The 21,696-nt window shown below is 44.4% G+C and overlaps 1 protein-coding gene across 2 annotated transcripts; it reads right to left on the bottom strand.

Moving 5' to 3' along the window:
- Window positions 1-812: 812 nt before the first annotated feature.
- On the bottom strand, window positions 813-21,666 carry kif3b (kinesin family member 3B). 2 transcript variants are annotated; one of them, XM_063208828.1, is made up of 11 exons: window positions 21,429-21,666; window positions 19,294-19,536; window positions 18,015-18,986; window positions 16,992-17,327; window positions 13,561-13,662; window positions 13,124-13,246; window positions 12,398-12,516; window positions 11,278-11,394; window positions 10,030-10,138; window positions 6,973-7,292; window positions 813-3,630 (listed from the first exon to the last, which is right to left on the bottom strand). In XM_063208828.1, the coding sequence occupies exons 2-11, from the start codon at window positions 19,411-19,413 to the stop codon at window positions 3,525-3,527; spliced, it is 2,424 nt and encodes an 807-aa protein (XP_063064898.1). In that variant the 5' UTR covers window positions 19,414-19,536; window positions 21,429-21,666; the 3' UTR covers window positions 813-3,524. The 2 variants fall into 2 exon arrangements, with proteins under 2 accessions (XP_063064898.1, XP_063064899.1); XM_063208829.1 differs by lacking the exon at window positions 21,429-21,666 and adding an exon at window positions 20,990-21,408.
- Between the last annotated feature and the right edge of the window lie 30 nt (window positions 21,667-21,696).

Here is a 21,696-nt window from a genome sequence, read left to right as displayed (position 1 = left end):
GAATTCCTCTTTCGTCAGAATGCCTGTTTTGATGATAATCACATTTCATATATGAGTAGTATAAATAACCTCTGCTCTAACAGTAAACTCAGCTCTTGTTGTCTTCATCGGGTTGTCTGTAATGACAGGATGTGGCCACAGTGTGGTGCAGTGCACAACAGGTGAAGTTGGGGAGATAAAAGAAAGTGCATGAGGACAAAACATCTCATGTCCAGTGAGCTCTAGCAATATCTGGACATACGCTCTGCCAAACCAAGATCAATAGATTGATCACTGCTATAATTAGTTGCAAATAAATGCTGCAAGGTACAAACCAAATTTACTCTCAGTATAAAAGATTATTGTGATAGCCTCTTACGGTAGATGGGGTCGTCGGCGGGCCTATTCACTATTGAAAAGACTCAACTACATAACAACATTGCTATGACGGTACTGAAAGCCTCAAGTAACATATTAAGACAAAGCCATTACAATTTTGGTGACAGTAAGGTTACAACAAACATAGGTTCTGTGCTAAGGGGTTAACATAATTATTTATCCTTTTCAAGTTATGTATGAATGCGTACCTACCTACAGTAGGCCCTACACTTGACAATCGTATTGATGGGTGGCAGATAAATCGAAATACACAAATGTGAGGTTCATTTTACTCTAATATGGCAAAAAAGAACACTTAAAATACACACTTTTTCCACTTTGATTCACGAGATATCAGCACTGGCTGATTTCCATCATGAATATGATCAGTAGAATTTCTAGAACCACTATTATTTTTTAACAGGTGACATTAGTCAATAAAACAAGGACAGAAGTATATTACGAGGTTTCTTTATTTTTAAAAAAAGATAAGTAAAATACATTGACAATGTGTGCAATTCCTGGTCAGCCATACATTAAGAATGCGTCATCTCAGTTGGCTAAAACAGCTCTTGCAACATCAATATTACAGGATGGGGTAGAGAAAAAAAAATCTTTCCTGGGTTGATAATTTCATTCAGATCAGTCTTTGTTCAGTGGCTACGACTACCTAACGAGGGTTGTAGTGTTTTTTTTGTAGGACTCATGACAGGGAAAAAAACATTCACATTTCCGTTACCGTGTTAAGTCTAGCAACGAGGTTACCAGCTTTCTGCTCTCAGGTCATGCTGAGCAAAAGGTAGTGATAAGCCGTGGATGGTCCATAGGGGTTCTTAAGTGACTTATTATTAAAGGGCCGTATTAAGCCTATTACACATCTTTTGTATATTTCTTGTGCAAACATTAAAACATCCTGACGTTCAACTCCCTCTCTCTTAACAATTCCTTAATATCTTAAGTACTATATAGCCTCACCACAAAGATGTTGTGTACTGTATTTGCAAAATGCAAATCATATTAACGCCATTGTAAAGCAAATGAACAGGAAATACATTTACTTTGTGGGATTTAAAAAAAAAAAAAACACCTCAGTAAATGCAAAAATAAATGTATGGACAACTTTAAATAATAGACATCAAAAAATAAACAACGGAATCTATATCTTTTTCATATAAAAAATGTCAAAAAATGATAAACCATATCTACAACTGTTGGTACATGGAAATGACATACAAATGTGGTATTGCAATAACTTAGCCTCTTTCTCAACCTCTAAGATTGCTTTAATCTTGTGTTTTAATCTCTCTCATTAATTACATAACAGCAACAACGGCTCTGCATTAATTCCCCTATAGACAACTCTGTACATGTACACATATAACTGCAAGCTAGGTGATGTGAGAGTGGGGATGATTGGGCAGGGTAACCCTACAGCAGCAGCGTCAGCAGTAGCAGTGGCACGACCCTGGGGTTTGCAAACACAGGACTGGGGAGGTGAGGTGTAGTGCGGAGGGGGGGGGGACAGGCCAGGCCAACAATCACAGATTCTGGAAAGGGGCCGAATGGGGTTCAAACCTGCATCTCCCATGGGGTTTAGGTTCATGTTTACAATCCCAGAGTCATTAACCCAATGCAAGGTGGCTGTCTGCATTGTAAGGTTTCGCCCCACAAAAGGTTTTCCAGCAAGTTTCGAAACTAGAACTGAGGTCAAGTATTCTCGGTCAGCTAATCTCCTCTAAAATCTTCAACAATATTTGAAATCGGGAGTTTTTGAAATGCAAAGGGACACTTGGCTCCATAAGAAATGCACTCAACGTTGAATCTTTTTGTGTAAATCTTTCTTCCAACTTTGAAAAACAAACAAACAAACAAAAAGAAAATGTGGGGAACTCTTTAAGGCACCTTGGAACCCTGATGGTTTTTGGTTGGCATTGACCCTCGTTCACCGTTCGGCCCCCCACCTTGGCTCCCTCTCCTCTCCGGCTCAGGTACTCCAGAGTGAGAGAGAGAGAGAGAGAGAGGGAGAGAAAGAGAAGACAGTGGACTAATCAGAAATCCGTCTGGCAGCGTGGAGCGTGTGGCGCAGCGCAGTAGGGTGCAGCATCTTCTTTTCATGTCTTATTTTAAGACTCATCAGCAGGGCTTGCTAGGGTCGAAGAAGAAAAGCCCATTTAAAGCCTTCTTCATCTCCACCTCACAGCTGCCAATTCCAATAGTGACGCTTTTCATTTGTAAACCCAACATCTGAAGTAGTAATAAAAAGAGAGAAGCCCACGTACACAAGAGCAATACACCTGGTATTATGGACACAGCGCAGTGTCTTGACTGGTCACACCGCGCCACCCCCAACGGCATGCTGTGACAAAACCAGCTACCCTTACGAAAAAAAAATCTGTTTTAACGGACAATTTCATTACAGCGCACACACATTTTAAAAAAGTAAACAAACATACATATGGACATTAACAAACACGGACACACAGGAGACATAAAATAGGCCTATGGTTCAAGTAGGGGCCATATAAAGTACGCCAGCATGTCTTTAGTTTTCGTTACAACAGCATGAGTTCTTGGTGAACATCAATGTAGCAGAGTAAGGAACCAGGAAGACCTCCATTAGAACATGAGCCAAGGATCACCGTCTCAGTGATGACATCACCTACTGGCCACTCCCCTGGGTGGTTGGTGGCTGGTTTCTGAGGTCCATTTGTTTTTGTTGTTGTTGTGTTTGCGCTCATTTGAATTCGATGCTGAGGACATCTGTGTAGGCTAGCAGTAAGAGGAGTGGCGTGTTTGGGGTGGGAATACGGTTGTTCACACAATGCCTGCCATTATTATTAGTGGTAGTAGTAGTAGGATTGTCGTCTTATCTGATCATGCCAGGCTACAATATAGTTGGTCAACAGGTAAGACTGAAGTCTTGACATCCTGAACTTGAAAGCAGTTGGCAGGGATGGTGAAGGGTAGAAGTGTAGGGTAGGGACGATTGTATATGAGGAGAGGAGGAGGAGGAGGCTTAGGGTTGGTGGTGGATTGAAGTAATGGGGGAGTTGGGCGGTGAGTCATTCCTTGTGATCCAGCATCATTCAGGTCGTGGGTGGAGGGGGGTGGTTAACAACAACAGTACAAGGTTGGCAGGCCGAGTGGGGCCAGGAGCAGTGTGGCGATCACTTTGGCACAAGCCCACGGGATTGTGGGTAGAGGGCGTGGCTGGTCGCCGAGGGGCTGTGTGCGGACGTGGGGGTGCTCACTTTCTTGCCGGTTTTGGGGCGGCTGGAGGAAATAGAGAAACAAGGGAAGGAGAGGGGAGGACAAGCATAACATAAATACAGAGGAAAACAGGTGACATAAAGACAAGCAAGAAAGAGGTGGCAGGGACAAACAATAACATGCACACACAGGCAAACTAAAAAGGAACATTTGGCCTGCTAATAATCATTATTGAAAAATGTAAAATTTTTACACCACAAGTTTCAACTACTTTGCCTCTGCAGATTTCACAAGACGTGTCACGTGACATTCGTGTGATGCCATCTCAGGTGGGATGGCAAAACACATATAACTTATCACAGACCATGGCTGTATCTCAAAGTCAATGATCCTGACCTTGGTAGGATGTGAAACGCCCAGTGATTGGATACCACAGAGTATCCAATCACTGTTGTCGCCCTTGGTTAGGCATTTCATGTCCTAGCAAGGCCAGGATCCTTGACTTTGAGATACAGTGTCACACCCACAGACATCATATATGAAGACTAGATACGTCATCGCGTATTTCAAGCACGTCCGCACAGGTCGGCCATATTAGAGCAGCCTAAACTCTCCGCAGACCCTCCGTTACACCTGAAGTAAACTGAAGAGTTGAAACGTTGGGATACTTCAAAATGTATTCTGTTGCTTCGCTGAAATATTGACACGTGTTTATAAATGGTAGGGCTCCTTAAAACTTAAGTGTAGACTGGGGTAAAACGCCCAGGAGAGTAATAGGCCTATGCTTCCCACTTAACCTATTTGTCCAAAAAAATAGATAAACCTACAGCTAATACACATTTTAATCATTGCTGTGCATTACGTTGACGGCATGGATATATTCATTGCATCAAATTATAGACGACAGAGATGACGTACTGGAAGAGAGATGTAGCCTACAGTGCAACAAGTTAATTCTATCTGGATGGCTTTAGCGTCACGACTCATTTTGAACACAGGGTGGAGCTGTCGAAACCAAAGTAGAATAGACTAAAGTGAACGTTTATTTGTTATTTTACTGAAAATATAAAAGATTACTTTGTGCATTTGTTTATGGGATCTATTTAATTACCTGAATAAGCCTACTGAATTATATTATACATGATTTTAGACCTATGAACATTATAATATAATGTAATATAATATAATAATAATGTGGATATGCATCACTATGCGGTATCAACATATACTTTCGTTTGGAATTTTTTATACTGTGTAAAAAAACAACCCTTTCGAAAATCGAAATAAATTTGAGGGAATTATGGCCATCTGAAGAGTATACAACACCAAAAACTCACTGCAACTGGTTGAGCCAGCAGGCTGCGCTAACATGGCCGCCATGCGCGGACGTTCGGCTTGCATGACGGGAACGCGGACGACGCATCTAGTCTTCATATATGATGTCTGTGGTCACACCAGCATCTCATGACACACCTGATGAAGGCTGCAGATGCAAAGCAGCACTTGTACCCTTAAAACAGAGATTCTTTAAGTATATAGAGATATGCCAACATAATAGGTTTCTATGGGCACCTAATGCGAACAGGTTCTGGTCTGCCTAAAGGGGCGTGTCATAATGCTCCTACAATGAATAGAACAGTCCTTAGGTCTGCCTAAGGGGGGCAATAATAGAACCCGGAAACAATGGGCCAATGGAACCTCTCTCTCTCTACTCTCTCTGCTTAAAAGGTAGCGTATGTAGGATCGTGGACAGAATAGGCATTGCAATTATTGTGCACTTTGAAACTATGCTACCCATTCCCATGTGATCTATTCATGAATATTTACAGAGTAATAAACTACAATGTACTGGTCTGACCAAAGTACAGTATTTTTTGCAGCCAAAGATGTCTATGACTGGGGAATTCAAAATGGCGGACATGGAGAAGATATAGTATGTATGCGAGTTAAGTTGTGGGCAACTGGGAGGCTTCCTGAAGTAAGGATTCACAACAGCACATGTTTTCTTTATCATGTTGGAGACCAGTCATAGAAATCAACTCTAGATCTTGCGTTCAGCCATTTGCCATGGCCTAACCCTGGACGCCGCTGCACTCTTGGGCCAATATTGAGATTTTCCATAGATGTTATGGCCACCTACAGGATGATGCACGTATCACATCGTCACCGATTGATGGCAGCATGGATGAAAATGGCGTTCATTCTAATTCTAAGGTGTGGTCAATGTATGTGTATGTGTCAATGTAATGTGGCACAAACTCCAGCTATCCCCTTACATCAACCAGAAACTGACCAAACTCATGTGAAGAATGAAACAAAAAAGCTCCAAGAAGCTCCAAGAAGCCATCCAGTGGATAACAACTGAACTTGTTGCACCTCAACAACACCATCTCTTATTGAACGGTGCTCCACATTGGCTGACTGACACCACAACGTGACTTCTCCTCTCACACTACACTCGTCCGAGCTTTTTATAACTTCTAGCCCAAGTTCAAGTTTAAGGGCAAGCTTTAAGGACAGAGCCCTCACGTGCACCCAGACAGGCACCCTTAACACAAACACGCTCTCTGACACACACACACACACACACACACACACACACACACACACACACACACACACACACACACACACACACACACACACACACACACACACACACACACACACACACACACACACACACACACACACACACATCTGATTAGGTGCACAGGGCAACTGCTCAGTGCATTAATCCTTTCCTACTGTACATCCCGGGCTCTCCTTATCCCTTCTAATGTCCCAAAACGCCTCCCCAGTCTCAACAAGTCCCCCTTTAAACTCTGCAATGCATCACAACACCTCTTTGGACAGCACACAGACTGATGTTTGGTCAACATGATGTGTTATTACTTTAACCTACAAAGGTAAAAAGGAGATCATTTCCATCATTCACCAAAAAGTTAATACATGACACAATAAAGTTGCTTTTTTGTTTATGACTCTTGTTTGCCTCATCCATTCTTCTACCCACTTAACACTCTAATTCAGTGATTTTCAACCTATGGGCCGGGGCCCACTGGTGGGCCCTGAAGGTATACCAAGTGGGCCTTGAAATAATTTTCCAAAAATTATAATCACATTTTAGATTCGCAATTGGGTCAGAGGTGGGCCCCGAACATTTGTGACAATTTCGAGTGGGCCCCTAGTTGGAAAAGGTTGGGAACCCCTGCTCTAATTCATCTTATTTTCCAACCATTGCCTCCACCTACAGACATCCCATTTCATTTCAGCCACCCCTGCATTCATCCATCCATCAACCAACCCCACCCCACCCCACCCCACCCCACCCCACCACACCCTAACTACACCCACCCCTCCCAAAGACCCCCATCCCATTCCCCCCAGGCCGGGATCCCTCACCCTGACTTGGGCTTCTTGGCGGAGCCGGAGCTGGAGCTTGCTCCGGGGCTGATGGCTCCCAGGCTGCTGGAGCTAGAGCTGAGGCTGATGGCAAGGCCTCCGTAGCCGCCGCCCCCGCCGAGGCCGAGGCCTCCCCCTCCGCCTCCACCAAGTCCGGGGCTGCACCCGGCGCTGTAGAGGCCGGCATCCACCTGGATCTCATCCTCGTCGCGCAGTGCATCCTCCAGCGCCGCCGCCACTTTCGGCGCGATGACGGGCTCCTCGTACTCCTTGGTGGTCCGGCCGGGCATGTCCAGCTCCAGCAGCAGGATATTCTCAGCCTGGGCCAGCACGAGACAGAAGACAAGAGGGGAGAGGACTCATCACGGCGCTACTCTCACAGCACGAGGAGGGGGAGGGGGAGGGGGCATGAGACAGCACCACCAACATCAACACAAGGAGAGGTGGAGAGGTGAGGCACAGAAGAGGAGAGGAAGGGGGGGGGGTGGAAGAGACAGAGACAGAGAGAGAGAGAGAGAGAGAGAGAGAGAGAGAGAGAGAGAGAGAGAGAGAGAGAGAGAGAGAGAGAGAGAGAGAGAGAGAGAGAGAGAGAGAGAGAGAGAGAGGAGACAAAGAGAGAGACAGACAAATACAGAGGCAGAGTGCATCAGGTAGAAACAGAGAGGAAAAGGTGAGGATCGAAAGACAATAAGATGAAAACCACAAAAGAGAAGAGAGGAGGATGGAGAAGGAGAGAGAGAAAAAGACTCAAGAGTGGATGAGGAATGGCAAGAGCATAGGGTTACAGTAGGAGGAACCAAAGTCAAAAACCACAGGGCAGGATAGAAAGAAAGATAACAGGGAAGCAAGGAAAGAGAGATGGAGAGAGAACGAGTAAGAGACAGCTGGCATGGCATCATGATTGATGAATCAATGGCTACGTTTACATGATGGTTTTAATTCTGAATTACTAATTCTGTATTAAATAGTCTGGAATTAAAGTTATTTTCCGTCAAGTTCACATTGCACTTTCATTTAATTCCGAATAAACGTCGGACAGAGGGTGCATGTGCTGCTGGGCGAGCGAAATTTGACATAGGGATGTGGTCGCCAAGCTCCAGGAGCGACCTGTACTACCGGGGCACTGGTAATCTTCAGCCCCAAATTTGTATCCTCAGCCGAGGTAAATACTTTGGACAACAACCCCCATGGTCTGGAAGTAAACACGCTAATCGTTAGCTTACCTGGCTAGCTTAGAATATCAAGTGGTCAATTTCTCTCTTGTGCTACATCAGTTCGTGGTGCTTTTTCACATCAATAAATGGTGGCCACAACATTTACAGTCACTTAAGGTAAATTACGGGACGACTGGAATTGTTGTTAAAGCGGAATTAAGGGTTACTTCATGACAGAGGAACACGTTTATTTCGAAATTAAAAGAGGAATAAATCACCCACTTTATTCAGAATTAAATTTAAGTGGGTGATGTATTCCTCTTTTAATTCCACTTTAAAAACATGTAAACACTTCCCAAAAAGGAATAATGTTTATTCGGAATTAAATGGAGTTAATTCGGAATTAAATACCCCATGTAACCGAGGCCAATGACAAATAGCCAGCCAAGGGAAGGAGCATCACAGGAAGGCAGATGATTGGTTAATGACAAGACAAAAAGGTACATGACAGATGAGGGTGGTATTGACTAATGGAGGAAGCACTGAGGCCTACATGATTTTCCAATACAATAGGGCAGTGATTGCACAACCATAGAACAGCGCTTTGTATAAGCATTAATCTCAGAAGTGTGGGGCTGTAGCAATTGTGTGATTTCAGCAACTAAACCTACCTCAGCATTGTAATCCTTACAGTTCACATCACATAAAGGACAGTTTGGACCTGGCTTAGTTAAGTACGTTTCAGATGCACTACAAAATGTATTTAGGCATCAAGTATTTAGAGTTGAGATTAAAAAAAAACAGCAGTGTCTTTAAAAAAGTGAGTACGGTAAATGTCAAAATTCTTTATATGAATTGTACTTTAATGAACACAAACGTATTGAGGGCCCTACGCATTCTATTTCAAAGCAAGAAGATTGCAAGTTGCAATGTTGACATTTGTCTTTGGAAAATGTACAGCACAAACTAAGAAATTATTTAAAAAATTCAACTTTACTGAATAGCCTAAACTAATACTGTATTTTGTTGCATAACCATGGTTTCTGATAATTGGTCCGCATCTGTGGTGTCCACCAACTTCTGCCAACGGTCAACAGGTATTGCAGCTCAGGTCAATTGAACTACATTGCACAATTCCTCTGCATTCCTTGGTTTTGCGTCAGGAACAGTATTAGTTTTATGCTAGCCAACAAGTTCTCTATGGCTCTGATTCTCAAACTGTGGGCCCTGAAGGTATTCCAAGTGGGCCTTGAAATCACTTCCTAAAAATCAAGAATCATATTTTTGTGAGTGTTGCTGTTGATTTATTTGTATTTTATTGTTCATTGGGTCAGACAAGGGCCCCAAACATTTGTGAAAATGTTAAGTAGGCCCCAAGTTGGAAAACATTGGGAACCCCTGCTCTATGGGATTAAGGTCCGGGGATTGTGCTGGCCACTCCATTAGTTGGATGCTGTTTGTCTCTAACCATGATTTTGATCGCTTGCTGGTGTGTTTGGGGTCATTGTCTTGTTGAACCTCTTCATAATGTGTGTTTTTTCAACATTACATTTCTTCACTTTCTGTGAAATATAACAAAATGTCACTACTTCTTCCCAATTTCTTGTGTCCCCCTTTTTTTTTTTACATTTACTCACCTTTTTAAAGACACTATTATTTTGAACAGAACTGCAGATCACCCAGTCCATGTGCTGACATATGTGACCTACAAGCCGATTTTATTAATGTAGATGAGGAAGTCGGTCCTTGTTGCCAACACATATTAGCAACTGTCAGTGCATACAGTATGTGCCCTACCGCTCTGCTCACATTAGACTGTGTGTGTGTGTGTGTGTGTGTGTGTGTGTGTGTGTGTGTGTGTGTGTGTGTGTGTGTGTGTGTGTGTGTGTTCAGAGGTGTCTACCTTGTATCTGACATCTGGTCGCATCATCATGGCCAGTCGAGCATGTTGGCTGAGCGGCCTCCTGTAGCCCACCGCAGACACCGGCCTCGTCATCATCTTCTGATCATCACTAGGAGAGAGAGAGAGAGAGAGAGAGAGAGAGAGAGAGAGAGACAGAGAGAGAGAGAGAGAGAGAGAGAGAGAGAGAGAGAGAGAGAGAGAGAGAGAGAGACAGACAGACAGACAGACAGACAGACAGAATGAACAAATGAAAAACAGGATGCAGAGAAGGAGGGAGATGAAGGGATAAAAGATGTGAAAAGGAGAGAGTTAAGAGGAAAAAAAGAGAGTGGGACAAAGGGAAATAGAGAGATGTGGGGGGGGGGGGGGGGAGAAGAGAGGATGTTGGAGGGAAACACATGTCAAATCTCTGGCTAAGATGCCTGGCCAGGCAGAATGGATATTACTTCCTCTAGTAGACGTGGCCAATCTACATAATGCTTACAGCAGTTCCCTGGGGACTTAGAAATATGTCTGTGAGCAAGAAGAGGTTCAATGGAGCTTCTCAGAGCTGCAGAAGCAGTAAAACAGGACTGAACAGAGCCCTGTGTAAGGGAAAACTCAAAATGAAACCACTTTCGACTCTTGAAAGAGACAGAATAAAAAGTGATGACACACGTTGCGCCCCTCAAACTATTCTGGGATTTGCAACGCACTCCTGATGTAACCATTATCCATCAACATGCTGCTCTATTTTTACATCCAACATTTCCCCTTCCATGTTACCCAATAGCCCTTTTATTTTTATGCCCCGTCTCTGAAGAATGACTTTGCATAACATTATTTTGAGACTACTGTGCTCATGCTTTTTTTGCCGTTGTATCTGTGACTTCATGAAAGTCTTACCATTGCATATTTAAATATGAATACACTATATGCACACACAAAAAATCCTTGTCAAAGGGAGACAAAGTTTACGGGTCTTGCTGATTTTTGTGTTTTGTGCCATACTCTGTTCTATTTGAGCAGAGTTTTTTGTAATTATGCTAGCATAACAAATATGTGCTCCTCAGTTTTTCCAAGATATCCATTTGAATTTAACACTGTGCCTGTTCATGTGGGACGTCTGCTGTGTGCCGTGTGACCTTCTCTTGATCGCCTGAGACCGTAACGTGCCTAAGCTGACTCCATACTCCCTCTTGATATTAATCAGTAAGCGGGCTTGAGTTAGAGGAGCAAGCGAGCGAGCGAAGTGAACTGCTGACATACCTCTCTATCCGGGTAATGGGCTTCAGCTTCCAGCAGTCATCCTCCTCGTCAAAGAAGGCCCTGTTCTCGATCTTGGTCTTCTCCTCCAAGGGGATAAAGTTCTCCATGATCAGAGTCCTGCACAATCAATACAACAACAACATCATCAAAAACAATGACAACATCAAAAACCGCAACGACGACACAGATGGTCAAGCAATGCAGAATATCTTTCAAACCACATGTCCTTCTTCCTTCCAAGCAAGAGAGGGAAGGTGGAGATTTGTCAGGGGAAAAAATTACACTCTTGCCACAGACTGTTAGAGAGTTTGATTATTCACAACATAGATGTTGCCTCAGGGTTTTTTTGGATGTGAAGCACAGTTAAAAGTAGTTCTGGGAACAAACCAGAAGGTTTTTTTTTGCATTTTCTGCTGAAAGGGTCCATTGAAGTATTTGTAGATGTGCACGCTGACAGCCTACACAGTTCGACATGAGAAGAGGAAACTGAGAAGAAGGAGGAGAGAGGATGGAAAAGGTGCAGCTTATGTTGTGGGGGTGGGTCGGGGGGAGGTAATGAGGTAGTGAGGGCTCTCTGCCTGCTTCATCAGTGGAACATAATCAGGTCAGGATGCTTTCAAATGCCTTTCCAAAGACATGCAGAGAGAGAACGCACCAGGACTGCACTGCACACCCTACTGTTAAATCAAAAACCATTCACCACCATCAATCCCCAATGGAAACACGAGTCCATGCAATTTAGCCAGGCACATACTAGCAGCAGAGAACATATCGATTTTCTTCTCTCGCAAGCCTTTTAGCATAATTAGTACTGGTGTGTGTGTGGTGGGTGGAAATATCACTGACACAAATTTTAAAAAGGGTCCAAGAAGAACCATTAAAAGGGATCGCCCAGCCTAATAAGAACAGCTAAGGCGGCACTGGTAACTGATAAGAAATCACTTCCAACTCAGTGATGATATTTCTGCCACTGTTTGAGTAATTTTGTAATAAAATATAAGTCCTCGGGCCAAAAATGTTCTTTTTTTGGGGGGGGGGTGATCTCCTTCAATGCATGTACATTTCCATTCAGAAGATTATCGTATGCATGGGCTGTGTGGACACGGTGGAGGGCTCTTACTTGAGTTTGAGTTCCCTGGTGAGCTCGTTCTGGTTCTGCTCCAGGTCCTGTCTCTCCTTAATGTGCGACTCCTGAATGTCTTGGATCTCAGACTTCACTGCCTGCAGCTTGGCAAAGAGCTGAGGGAGAGAGAGGGAGGGAGAGGGAGAGAGAGGGAGAGGGAGAGGGAAAGAGAGAGAGAGAGAGAGAGAGAGAGAGAGAGAGAGAGAGAGAGAAGTCATTTGATTGACAGCATTGAGGATGACAGAAGAAAGAAAGCAGGAAGGGAAGAGGAGATGAGTGAATACATTGGGGGGAAGGGTAGTAAGTAGGAGATCCAGCATGAGCATGATGAGCATCCAAGTGCATGGAGGAGGGTTGGGGGTGCTGTGCATAAACAGAGCCTGGCGGAAAGACATTACTCATGCCCAGATACACACAAACACTGAGCCATACATTTCTGACTTAGTTGCAGTTCAGTGACTTTTTAACCTACATACCAACTTTGAATAAAACTGAATATGCTATACTTAATATACAGTAAATCTATCAAATCCATGGAAGGAGCCTGACAGATGCCTGTGTGAATATCACTGTATAATTCTACATGAAAATATTACTACATCTACATGAAATATGATGTCATTATTATGTTTTGTACATGCATAAATCCACCAAATCCAAAAGAGCCCTGAAAGAGGAATGCATGTGAATATCACTACATAATAATCCTAAAAGTCCTCTTACCTTTTTTAGTTTCTTGGTTTTGATGTCCACCTCCTGCTGTAGAGAGCTGTAGGTCTCCTTCAACTCTAGTGTCTCCTCGTCCTGACACTCCACCTGCTGTTGCATCTCACGCTCCCGCCGTTTCTAAACACAACCATGCACGAATGCATTCACACACGCACGCACACGCGCGCAGACGCGCTCGCACGTACACACGCACACAGATGTGTTACAGCAAGAACAGTGTCTGCAAATTCTGTCCTTTAACGGCAGTAGTTGTGTCAGATGTTACGGCCTAGAGTGGTGCTTGGTGAGAGATAAGACTGCCGCGTGCTCTGCTCTGCCACCATGACAACACACATATTCAACCTTTATAGACACAACACTGGAGCACATTTCAGTAGACCCTGGATGCCTTGTAAAACCGCCCTACTTTCCTGGGCCGGGCAGAGACTCACCTGTTCTGCAATCTCCTTGCGTTTCTGTTCAAGGATCCTCTGCTGCTCGTTAGTGTGGTCGACAATGTTCTTTCCTCCAACCAGCAGCTTGCTTTCCATGGCCTGAGGGAACGAAACACAGTGACATTAAGAAACCATGAAAGGCTTGGTATGCTAGCAAAACAGAGTAACACACAGTCTGGATGAACCCAAACCCCAAACAATAACAAAATATGCCTAAAAGAAGGAACAAAATGTCCTATTTATAGAGGCTACTTTAGCACTTCTGGCAACGTTCCCTCACACAGTCAGTCCCCTGGGGTGAAAGCTGACTGAATTCCAATAGACCAAAATAATGAGCGAGTTGGCATGGGGCCTACCATCTAGTATTTTGATTTTCTGAAACTACTGCTCACCAATGGCAGAGCACAGCAGGAGAGGGCTGTGATGCCAACTGAACTCTGCCCTGATAAACAAGACCTTCGAACTAAAATGCAACATGGAAAAGGAGGTGTAGACTCTTGTAAGAAATTAAACTATTTGATCTTTTTTTTGCCTGTTGTCAAACATCTGGTTGTAATGGACACTGTTGGCCTGGCTATAGCCTGAAGCCTGCCTACACACCACAATTTAAATGTGGGGGGTGTTGATGTAAAATTAACATCACTGTTTGCAAATACTCCCTCAGTTTTGCTGACTAATTTGAGTCAAGAAGTGCATACGCTGGCATAGGCACCGATTCTCCAAAAAAAAAACTTGTATGGTTAGGCCTGTAAATCAAGAAGTATCCCAAACATACAGTTAGGGCCAGAAATATTTGGACAGCAACACAATTCTCATCCTTTTCCACCCTATACCCCACCACAATGAATTTGAAATAAAACAAAGAAGTTGTGCATTAACTGTAGACTCTTAGCGTTAATGTGAGGGTGTTAAAATCCAAATCGCATTAACAGGAAAGAAATAGCAACGTTTTTTGGGTGTGGTGCCCACTTTTCAAGGGATCAAAAGTAATTGGACAGTAGGCTGCTCAGCTATTCTCCAGTCAGATGTGTGTTATTCCCTTATCATCACCAAGATGTCAACAAAAGGTCCTAGAGTTCATTTAAAGTGTTTAATTTGCATTTCCATATATTTTTACGGAATCTCCATGAGATCCTAAGTCCACCTGTCACTATCAGTGATGCAAGCCATCATAAGGTTGAAAAAAATCAAAAGAAACCCATTTGAGAGATGGGGAAACATTGAATGTGATCAATTCAAGAGTTCAGAATATTGGAAAAAAGAAATTTCAGAGCAACACCAAATTCCCTGGCAGACATGGAAAGCAAATGCTGTGAATGACAGACATTATTCTGTATGTGGTGAACAAAAACCCATCTCCCAGCAGTTGGCCAGATGTAGAACAGTGTCCAAGAGGACGGTGGATACATGTCCAAGGCAACAATCAAGAAAAAGATCAAGAACATTCAGGAACACTTCACCATAGGAAATACAGAGGGTTCACTAAAAGATGTAAATAATTGATTGGATCAGAAATAGCAATACCAGATTCGGCTTTGCCAAACAACGTCTAAAAAAGACTTTATAGGTCTTGAGCTACATACTTTGGACAGAGGAGACAAAAATAATCGTGTACAAGAGTAATGGGAAGAAAAGAGTATAGAGAAGGAAAGGAACTGCTCATGATTCAAAGCATACCACCCAATCAGTGAATCATGGTGGTGGCAGTGTCATGGTATGGGCATGCATATCTGTCAATACGATTTTCCCCTTGTATTTATTGATGATGATGACTACCGACAAAAGCCACAGGATGAATTCTGAAGATTTTCAGGCTATATTATCATGTCATATTAAACCTAATGGTTCTGACCTCATTGGACAATGCTTCACAGTGCAGATGGACAATTACCCAAAGCTTCATGGGAAAGCCACTAAGCCATTTCTACCCCAAAAAAGTTAACTTAAATATTATGCAATGGCCCAGTCAATCACCTCACCTGAGTACCATTGAGCAAGCATTTCACTTGCTGGAGGCCAAACTGAAGGGAAAATACCCTAAGAATAAGCAGGAACTGAAGACTGTTGTAATAGAGAGCTCACTATAGCATCACCAGGGATAAAACCCAATGTCTATTGATGTCTATGGATTGCAAATTACATGCTGTAACTGACTGGAAAGTGTTTGCAACCAAATAATTAAAAATTGAACGTTTGATGTATAAATACTAGACTGTCCAATTACTTTTGGTCCCTTCAGAATTGGGAGGCACTGATAGAAAATGTCATAATTCCCTCACAGTTCATCCGATTTGGACGCAAACACCCTCATATTAAAGCTGAAAGTCTGCTGTTAATGTACATCTCATTTGTTTCATGTCAAATCCATTGAGATGGTGTACAGCGCCAAAAAGATGAAAATTGTGCAGATGTCCAAATATTTATGGCCCTAACTGTACAGGCTACCAAAACTCCCCTAAAAAAACACCCCGACTTAGTGAGGCAGCCTCTTCAATACTTTTCAATTTGGCAGCCAACAATTTCCTGGCACTATAGAGGAGAAAATGATAAAGCGGAAGTGCATAGGCAGGCAAACAAACACCTCTTTGTTTCTAAAACACTTCCAGGAGCAGTGCATACAATACAGTAGGCATGTGTTGTTACCTTAATATGGGCAGCTAGCAACTTACTGGCCTCCTACCCACTAGACGGGAGTAAATGATGAAGCAGAAGTGCTGCAAAGGCAGGCATAGGCAGTCATGGGTGAGCGGTTAGGGCGTCAGACTTGCATCCCAGAGGTTGCCGGTTCGACTCCCGACCTGCCAGGTTGGTGGGGGGAGTAATCAACCAGTGCTCTCCCCCATCCTCCTCCATGACTGAGGTACCCTGAGCATGGTACCGTCCCACCACACTGCTCCCCATGGGGCGCCACTGAGGGCTGACCCCTTGCACGGATGAGGCATAAATGCAATTTCGTTGTGTGCAGTGTGCAGTGTTCACTTGTGTGCTGTGGAGTGCTGTGTCACAATGACAATGGGAGTTGGAGTTTCCCAATGGGCTTTCACTTTCACTTTCATAGGCACCAATTCTCCATTAACAAACACCTTTTTGTTACTTTTTGGCAGCCTGGAGCAGTGCATACAGCAGCACTGATCCTCCTTTAACAAACCCCCCAAACTTTCAGTCTAGTTTTCTTACCACACTTTTTGGCACCGTACAGGAAAAAAATAATAAAAGTCGAAGTAAATGGGCTCTATGAGTTACCTTAATGTTGGTGGCGAGGAATACAGTCAAGTTATTCGCAATAAACCACCCACTTCATTCGAAATAAATCAATTCTGATTTTTTTACATTCTGAATGGTGATCCGCTTACGTGATGCTTTCAAAGTGGAATTATGTTCATTCGGAATGAAATGTCGCATGTAAACAAAACCAATTGGTCCGTTACCTTAATCTTGGCACCGAGGAGCTCGCTGGCCTCCTTCTCCCTGGACAGGTCGTCCATCTTGCGCTCCTTCTGCTTGAGCAGCCGCTTCTTCTCGTCGGCCACCAGGCTGTGGTCCTCCAGGATGGCCTTCTTCTCCTTCTCCAGCTTCTCCTGCTGCTCCCGCCAGTAGTCCGGCTTGTCCCCCTGGGGCCCCGACTCCTCTTCTCCGTCCTCATCCTCCCCATCGTCGTCCTCATCGTCCTCGTCGTCTTCCGTTCCGCCATCGTCCCCGGCCTCTCCGCCCCTCCTGCGGCGCCGCTTCTTCTTCCGCCGGCCTGACTTCTTCTCCAGCTGGGCCTGGAGGTGAGAGGAGGCAAGTTGGCAAAGGAATTCAAGCTTCAAAAAAGCGTCGCTGTCTAACATGTTGCCATGTTTGCTACGACACGATGCGCATCATGATACACATGACATGCCACAATATAATATCCCAATGTGATGTGATCGATGTGTTACGGCGATACATTGCAATAATCAACATGCTTCAGTAGGCTGAATATCTTAAATGACCAGTTTTACCTTCATTACCAGTCGCTATGTTACAATCTAGTCTAGTCATCTCATCACAACTGTGAACAGGTACACGGTATGTATAGGTCTGGAAGTTGCATCCGTTTTGGCGGATGCTCAAACTATTCAAACAATATTTTGACTTGTTTTATTTTCTTAAGAACTGTTTTTCTTTTGATGTCGTGAATCGATGTAGTAAATTATGAAAAGTAGTATCGTGATATACTGTCATGACCAGTGATGGGCAACCTGGATTCATTCATTCACAATCTAGTGTGCCACATATTCCAAATGACCTGGTGTCACCTGTCCAATTCAACCAGGTGATCATTCAACCAGGCAATCACCTGGCTGAATTGGACAGGTTATACCAGATCGTGTAGAATATATGGCACTGGATTGTAAACTAACTAAATTAGTTTGCCAATATCTGGTCATGAGTGACTGGTGACGTTTTTTTTTTTTGCACACCCGTACCTTGAGACGTGCAATCTCCTCCTGGAACTCTCGGAGCAGCGCGTCTTTGGGGTCCTCGTTGACGCGCGGCTTGTTCTTGATGTTTTTGGCGCGATTGGAGTAGCGCAGCGTGGTCAGCGTCTCCTCCACGTTGTAGGAGGCCGGCCCGATGTTGGCCACCATGACGGTGCGCGCGTTGCCCCCCAGCGAGTCCTGCAACAGGCGCGTCAGCTTGGAGTCGCGGTAGGGGATGTGCGTGCTGCGGCCGTCCACCAGCGCCGAGATCACGTTGCCCAGGGCCGACAGCGACAGGTTGATCTTGGTGGCCTCTTTCAGCCGCTCGCCTTGGGCACCCGTCTTGGTCTGTCGTTCGCTTCCCGCCAGATCTACTAGGTTGAGTTTTCCGACGCGTATGTGGCTCTCGCCGTCCACGCCCATCTCGCTGCACTCGATGGTGATGACAAAGATGGCGTGCGACCTGGAGCTGTGCTCGTTCATGTTGGTGGCGCCCACCGAGCGGTTCTGGTTGCCCACGTTCATCACGTGCTCGATCTCGCGCACGCTCTTGGTGACGAAGGAGGAGAGGTCCTTGACGTAGACGCCGGTGTCGGGCCGCTCCTTCAGCTCCAGGCGGCGCGCCTGGTCCTTGGAGAGCAGGTCGCGGATCTCCTCCTGGTAGATCTCCAGGTAGGAGGCGCGCACCAGGTACTGCTGGTTCTGCGAGCGCGAGATGTGCGTGAAGATGTGCTCGAAGGAGTTGGGGATGACGCCGCGGCGCTCGGGGTCGTTGCGCACGCCCTCCATGGTGTAGGTCTTGCCCGTGCCCGTCTGGCCGTACGCGAAGATGGTGCCGTTGAAGCCCAGCAGCACCGAGTCGACCAGCGGCCGGAAGGTCTCGTCGTACAGGTCCACCTGCTTGGAGTTCCAGTCGTATACCGAGTCGAAGGTGAAGACCTTGTGCGGGGAGGAGCCGCGAGGGTTGCGGACTGCCACCTGTATGAATGTGTGAGTGAGAGAATGAATGAATGAATGTAGTCATTTAGAGTATTTTTCTAACAGTTTATTTAGTCAACTGCAGCGTATGGCAGTACAGTACCAGACTTTTTATGTACCGTGATCCTTGTTATTCTGGCAGGCACTTAAAATAAAATCATTATTATTATTATTAATAATAATATTATTATTACAGCTCAACAGTGGGGTAATGTGCAAAGGGTTCCATAAGGGGGCTGGAAAAAGCTCATGGACAAGGGACCATGTTGCTTATGAATATACTGTGTGCAGAAAGAGAAAATGGTACCTGGCCCAGTTTGACGTCCACAGACACCACCCGCTCGTAGTTGGCCGCCCGCTCCTTCTCGTTCATGGGCCGGCAGCGAACCACCACCTTCACCGACTCGGCGCTTTTGCTTTTGGACATGATGACGATGAGGGTGGGCGAGGGTCAGACAACACAGCAAAAGAGCGCGTTGCCTGCTGAAGTTTGTGCTTCAAGTAAATGGTGTGATTGTTTTCACAGTGATCGTACTGCCAGCATCAGTGCCTACAAATGATGAAAATCAAAGGCAACAACATGAGGACCAAAATCTCCTTTCACAAACACACACTTTGAATCGCAGGTCATGAGTACTTCCACTGCAACAGATCAGATCTCAATGACCAGTTTCTACACTGAAAAAAACAACTATTTTTGCACAAACTCTCAGGGCAAATAAACACTGTCATTCCATCATCTAAAATACAATGTCCAGTGGGTTGTATGCTGAGCCTTATAAGGACACAAATTCTATTCCAGAGAATCAGGTCATATGGGAGAGAAAAACGGACCGTTGCAGATGGACATCAGTGTTGGTAGCCTGGGGGAGTGTCTGTAGACCCAAATAGCCACAGACAGTTAACCCCATGTACCTTTTTGAATGTAGGGTAACAGTAATGACAGTCAGGAGAGAAAGGCGTGCTTGTTATTTCTAAATACCGCACAATGTGCAAACTGGGATTTTAGTTCTAGCTCTAAGCACATGATTGTCTTAATTAATGGCCCCTTGACCGAACCTTTTAAAAATTATCGGTTATGCTCACCCCAATGGTGAGATAAGATCCGTAGGCTTATCCTAAATCGGATCAGGATTTTTAGCAATGGTCAGTAACAGGAAACATTTGCAAGTCAATGACAATCCTAGCCAATTCAACATGGTAAATATTGAAAAGCTGGCGTGAAGCTCAGAAAATGCAAATCGTTACAATGTTTCAAGGTAGTCTGCGCATCAGCGTGGTTGACACTGCGCTTGACGGGAAATCAACTCGGCTCTTCCTCCCTGCTTCTAATGCACATCACGTTCTTCAACACGTTTTACACATTATAATGTCATAGCCAATGCAACATCATGTCGTGTTAACGTTTGCAGAAATAGATGTATAGGAAAACCAGCAAGCAAGAGCATAAACACTCGGAAGTGAACTTGACAGAAAGTGTACCTTCAACGCAAATCTCGTGCAATGAGGATAAATAACTGGTGTGGATGTGCCACGTAACATACCAGACATCAGTATTTGAATTGTGCCGAATTCTGGTTGCAATATGCAATCCGTAGCACAAGAGCAGTAAAAAAACAAAAAAAACAAAAAAAAACAAAGACAAACTCAATCTTCACAGTAAGAGATGTAAACTGTAACTGGCCATCTCTGCATCAGACAACGACAACAGCAACATTATTAGGCTGTGGCTGTGTCCAATCTCCTTTCAAGTAAGCATAATTAATTTCGACAAAAGGTTGTAGATTCCGTTAAATCCTCCAACACTCCTCGATGTCAGTTACCTGGCTAATGTTCCTGTGCCATAGCAACATACAGACGGCTTCATAGTTGATGTAGTTCTAGCCTACTGTAAATACAGCTAAGGTTAGCTGGCTAATCTCTGACGCCCAATGGTCAAAGAGTCTGGTAATTGCATGTCAGTAACACAGATCTTACTATGTAGCACGACTTCGATAGCTTACCAGTGTCGACGCCACTTGGAATGAAAAGGGCAGTTTGCAAACCGACACAATATTATAGCTAATGCCTACCGAACTCCATAGGTTGGAATGGCCATCGCCTAGCTAGTTAGCGGCGTGCTAATATTAGCCGTCTAGATAATTCAAGAATTTCTACCTAGCGAAATATTGCACACATTCGTAAACCTTCACTACAAACAACATCTTATCAAATATCTCAGTAACTTAAAAGACCCGTGTTAAAACCAAATGCAAGTTCCGGATATAAAGGTGTCTCGTTAACTATCGTGCAAGAGGATCAAAGGGGATGCCCAGTAACGTAGAACCAGGGGCCTAGCAACGGCAAACAATTTATTCCAGGGACCGTCGTCCCGTGTTAGATAACAGGCAAACAGTGATGTCTGTTTATTTATCGCAGCAGTAAGACAAAAAGACATCTTACCAAAGCAGAGGAGGTAGAGGTCGACATGACAACAAGATGCAGATCTGACAGGTAGCCAACAGCCCCGCGAGAAAAGCAAAACTACCCGCAATCCAGCTCCCCACTTCAGTCGGCCATTAGAGCCGCTTTCTTTCTTGGCTGACACGCAATGACTCTCCCGGATGAAGAAAGTCGCGGAGGACTTAGTAGAACTAGAATTAGAGTTCTACACACCACCTATTCTGCATACAAATCTACACTTGTATTTATCAGCTCCAACACATAATAA

Source organism: Engraulis encrasicolus, chromosome 10, assembly GCF_034702125.1.
Source record: "Engraulis encrasicolus isolate BLACKSEA-1 chromosome 10, IST_EnEncr_1.0, whole genome shotgun sequence".
Lineage (NCBI taxonomy): Eukaryota > Metazoa > Chordata > Actinopteri > Clupeiformes > Engraulidae > Engraulis > Engraulis encrasicolus.
The sequence above is the reverse complement of the archived record's forward strand: the minus strand, read 5'-3'. Positions and strand labels throughout refer to the sequence as shown.

Excerpts from the sequence above, each read along its gene's own strand:
- kif3b (XM_063208828.1), bottom strand. The coding sequence starts at position 19,413 with ATGTCCAAAAGCAAAAGCGCCGAGTCGGTGAAGGTGGTGGTTCGCTGC. Across the intron at positions 13,247-13,560 it reads GCAAGGAGATTGCAGAACAG|AAACGGCGGGAGCGTGAGAT; the intron begins GTGAGTCTCTGC and ends GGTTGTGTTTAG. Across the intron at positions 7,293-10,029 it reads GACCAGATGTCAGATACAAG|GCTGAGAATATCCTGCTGCT; the intron begins GTAGACACCTCT and ends GTGCTGGCCCAG.